General features: G+C 40.4%; 1 protein-coding gene across 1 annotated transcript in view; it reads right to left on the reverse strand.

Moving 5' to 3' along the window:
• LOC119593380 overlaps positions 1-690 on the reverse strand; it is a gene marked incomplete at its 5' end in the record, with an annotated part of 7,040 nt that overhangs the window by 905 nt on the left and 5,445 nt on the right. The window contains 1 exon segment of the mRNA XM_037942310.1: positions 575-688. Within this exon segment, the coding sequence (XP_037798238.1) occupies positions 575-688 (114 nt within the window).

Below are 690 nucleotides of genomic sequence, written 5' to 3' on the forward strand. Positions count from 1 at the left end.
AATGGCACTTTTAAAGATGATATCACCAAGCCAACTGTCAATTAACACATTTGTCATCCCATACAAAGGCATCTCTTGAACAAAACAAGAAAATCGGCCACTTTTTTCCCCATACCAACTATCTCTCAAACAAAACAAGGGAAATCGGCAGTTTCTCGGCCCATACCAAACGATATATCAAACAAAACAAAAGAAAATCGGCAGTAGTCGGCCCTTCCCAAACAAAACAAAGGAAAATCGACCACTTGTTATCCCACACCAACTATTATCAAACAAACAAAAGAAAATCGGCCACTTGTTATTCCACACCAACCTATCTATCAAACAAAACAAAGGAAAATCGACCACTTGTTATCCCACACCAACCTATCTATCAAACAAAACAAAGGAAAATCGGCCACTTGTTATTCCACACCAACCTATCTATCAAACAAAACAAAGGAAAATCGACCACTTGTTATCCCACACCAACCTATCTATCAAACAAAACAAAGGAAAATCGACCACTTGTTATCCAACACCAACCTATCTATCAAACAAAACAAAGGAAAATCGGCCACTTGTTATCCCATACCATCGATTTCCATGAGCCTTACGTAGTCCCTTACGCTCGGATCCTCCTGAAGGAATTCGTTTAGTTTCATCGTCAGGCGCCGAAGGGTACGGAGCTTGTCGTCCTTGGTGAATCCT

The sequence above is a fragment of the Penaeus monodon genome, chromosome 32 (assembly GCF_015228065.2).
Source record: "Penaeus monodon isolate SGIC_2016 chromosome 32, NSTDA_Pmon_1, whole genome shotgun sequence".
NCBI classification, from domain to species: Eukaryota; Metazoa; Arthropoda; class Malacostraca; order Decapoda; family Penaeidae; genus Penaeus; species Penaeus monodon.